The sequence below is a fragment of the Epinephelus fuscoguttatus genome, linkage group LG7 (genome assembly GCF_011397635.1).
Source record: "Epinephelus fuscoguttatus linkage group LG7, E.fuscoguttatus.final_Chr_v1".
Lineage (NCBI taxonomy): Eukaryota > Metazoa > Chordata > Actinopteri > Perciformes > Serranidae > Epinephelus > Epinephelus fuscoguttatus.
In genome coordinates this window covers 45801416-45805422 of record NC_064758.1, presented here as the reverse complement: position 1 = coordinate 45805422, position 4007 = coordinate 45801416, and the positions used below count along the sequence as shown (strand labels likewise).

The window sequence follows — 4007 nt, the reverse complement described above, 5'->3', positions numbered from 1 at the left end:
CATCTTTCTGGTGATGCAGTAGAGTTCCTGTGATGTGATCAGAAGGAGCTCTCACTCTGTCTCACATTTTTCTTTCCGTTCTTTGTCTTTCCGTTTCCTCTCTGACACGCAGTGATGACGTCGGATTATTTGCAGCTATCTGATTGGTCCTCTGCTGTCATAACGATGCCATGCAAAACATTGATGTTCGACACAAAGGTCAGAAACACTTTACATTTTCACACACTGAGCCTCTGCCACAGGCCGACCCATTTTCACTCATGTTGTACTTATTACAAATGAACCCAATAATCACTTCATAGAGACCTGATTTTCTTAAAGACAGAACAGTCGAGACCTGCGCTGTATGAAAAGTCTTACTTGATTTAATGATTTATAGTTTTACAACTCTTTGATTTTATTAATCAGTTCATTCTGTCTGTTTTCATGTGAAGCACTCAGAGCTTATAATGTCCATATTGTAAATCACTTTGTGTGGCATTTCTTACATGAAAGATGCTGTATAAATAAAGTTTATTATTATTTTTATGTTTTGTTTTGTTTTGGGTTTTTTTTTTCAGTTTTAGCCTTTTCACATGTAGTTCATTTTGTGCCTTTAAATAAAGACACTTGTCTAACATAATGTCCAGGATGAAACACTGCTCTTGTTCTGATGTGTAACAATAGTTTGGAGACTTTAGAGCTTCTAACTCGAGAATAACGAGTACTTTGTGTTATCGGCGTACAGGATGAACTTCAGACTGAGCAGGAGTCAATGAGGGCCTGAGTCTGAGTACAAGCAGAGCAATAAATAACTGTGTCATCGACGTTCAGATGAACACATGAATCATGCACATTAAGGCAAAGGCTGTTTAAGGAAAAACCAAAACAACAGAGGCCCTGATACTGAACCCTGAGGCGCTCCAAAGGCAGCCATAACTGTTAAAACTCTAACACACCTCAGAGTCGATTATTCTGCTCTCCTTCTTCTTCTTCTGTGTTTAATGAATACAATTAACGTTCTCTTCCTCACAGGTTGGCTCCGCCCCTTCACACACCTACCTCCAATCACCAAACACATCCCATGAGCCAGAGCTTTACCACGTCATCAATTCCTCCCTCTGGTTGGACGACTCCAGCTGTCAATCACTCAGTTCTGCTTATGTCCCGCCTCTTCCTTCCTCCTCCTTATATGGTAATCCATCTGTAACCCCGCCCCCCAACTGCCTCCTCTCAACACCTGGATGGAACGGTTACTACAGCAACCTTTACCCCTCCCCCTCCTCCTCCTCTAGTGATTGGCCATTACCTGGCAGTCTGTCATGGAGGCAGGGCAGTGCCCCAGGTGAGACATCTACCTGTGTGTGTGAGTGTGTGTGTGTCCATCCGTCTGTCTGGCGGTGTTGCAGTATGACTGATGTTTGTGTGTGTGTGTGTGTGTGTTTAGAGCAGCGTGAGTGTGTGAGCTGTGGGACGAGAAGCGCTGCCCTGTGGAGGAGAGACGCTGCAGGTCATCACCTGTGTGACACCTGCTGCCTCCAACAGGAAACCAGCAACAGACCGCTGCTGCGACCCAAGAGGAGAGCTGTGAGAGACGCACGCACACACACGCACACGCACACACACACACACACACACACACACACACAGTCTTCCAGTCTTTGTGCTAAGCTAGGCTAACCACATCCTGTCACATCTCTGAGATTCTCTGTGTAAAAATATAATAAATATATATCTCCTGTTTTCAGGTTGTGGCTAAGAGGAAAGGAACTCAGTGTGTCAACTGTGCAACTGGAACGACAACGCTGTGGAGACGAAACTCTGCAGGAGAACCCGTCTGCAACGCCTGTGGCCTCTACTACAAACTACACCAGGTACTACAAACTACACCAGGTACTACAACTGTACTACAAACTACAGCAGGTACTACAAACTACACCAGATACTACAACCGTACTACAAACTACACCAGGTACTACAACTGTACTACAAACTACAGCAGGTACTACAAACTACACCAGGTACTACAACTGTACTACAAACTACACCAGGTACTATAAACTACACCAGATACTACAACTGTACTACAAACTACACCAGGTACTACAAACTACACCAGGTACTACAGCTGTACCACAAACTACAGCAGGTACTACAAACTACGCTACAACTGTACTACAATCTACACCAGGTACTACAACTGTACTACAAACTACATCAGGTACTACAAACTACACCAGGTACTACAGCTGTACCACAAACTACAGCAGGTACTACAAACTACGCTACAACTGTACTACAAACTACACCAGGTACTACAACTGTACTACAAACTACACCAGGTACTACAAACTACACCACAACTGTACCACAAACTACACCAGGTACTACAAACTACACCAGGTACTACAACTGTACCACAAACTACACCAGGTACTACAAACTACACCACAGCTGTACTACAAACTACACCAGGTACTACAACTGTACTACAATCTACACCAGGTACTACAAACTACACCAGGTACTACAACTGTACTACAATCTACACCAGGTACTACAATCTACACCAGGAACTACAAACTACACCAGGTACTACAACTGTACTACAATCTACACCAGGTACTACAAACTACACCACAACTGTACTACAAACTACACCAGGTACCACAAACTACAGCAGGTACTACAAACTACATCACAGCTGTACTACAAACTACACCAGGTACTACAAACTACACCACAACTGTACCACAAACTACACCAGGTACTACAAACTACCCCAGGTACTACAACTGTACCACAAACTACAGCAGGTACTACAACTCTACTACAAAGTACAACAGATACTACCACAGTACTTGAGATGTGTACTCTGTGTGTTTCAGGTCAACCGGCCGCTGGCGATGAAGAAAGATGGAATCCAAACCAGAAACCGTAAAGTGACCAATAAGAACAAGAGGAGCAGGAAATCTGACCAATCAGAGATGAAGCTGTCCCGACTGACCCCGCCCACTGAGGAGGCCATGGCTGTATTTGACACCACTTACTGTACGAGCAGCACGTACTGATGTGGCCAACACGTAGGCTGGTACGTGATGTGCGCTACGCAAACAAAACTAAATCTGCAGTAGAACAGAAACACCTGGATGTTGTAATGATTTAGAAGAGATCTCCAGTTTACCTCACCTACTGGCTCCCACAATGCACTGGGAGGGTCATTGTTGAAATGTTGGACAGCAACATCACTGCGTCAGAGGAGGAATATAAATGTTCTAACATTGTCACGTAATCACTCCTGTGCTAGACGACCAGGCTACTTTCATCCTTTTACTCATAACAAAGCCACTGTGTTTAAGTTAGCCTGCTAAGCTAACGTCTGAAAACATACACTTTAACCTTGACAAGCGGTTGGTGAGAACAGAGCAGGATACGTGCTGGTGAACACACGGCAACTCTTTATACTTTACAAAACCAGAAGCCAGTAGAGTGGAGCAGCTAACGTTACCTGCCAAATAAATCAGTTTAACTGTTTCATACAGCAGATTACTGATGAACACAGTATGTGCTGCAGTGTGTTGAATACAGCCCATGTTTCACACAGGTGCCCTGTGACCTCCTCCTCCTCCTCCTCCTCCTCCTCCCTGTTTTGCTGTAGATTTCTGTAGATTTGAGATGTGTACTCTCTGTGTTCTGTAGATTTTATTTCTGTATTTGTTCAACTTCTGTAATAAACACATTGAAGCTTCCTGTGAACTGATTCTTTCTTTAAAATAAATGTTTGTAATCAGCTGCCATCACTTTGCTCTTTAATTCACTTCTTCACATTTACAGTTTGTATGATTTAATATACATTTAAATAACAACACAGTTAATATCTGTTAATGTCAACACACTGAGCAGTGAGCGTGATATGTTGACAGACGGCTGGAAAATAAATTCAAATCATATTTAGACAAGTGTTACTATCTGTAATGTTCCTGTATTTCATTTGGACCGTTGGCTCCGTGATACCAAGTACCTACTGT

General features: G+C 43.2%; 1 protein-coding gene across 1 annotated transcript; it reads left to right on the top strand.

Moving 5' to 3' along the window:
- Positions 1 to 987: 987 nt before the first annotated feature.
- gata1b (GATA binding protein 1b) lies at positions 988 to 3606 on the top strand (the record flags this gene model as incomplete). The annotated part of the gene is made up of 4 exons (XM_049582336.1): positions 988 to 1324; positions 1427 to 1566; positions 1728 to 1853; positions 2868 to 3606. Coding segments are annotated over 4 exons (786 nt in total), but the record flags the coding sequence as incomplete, so codon positions are not given.
- Between the last annotated feature and the right edge of the window lie 401 nt (positions 3607 to 4007).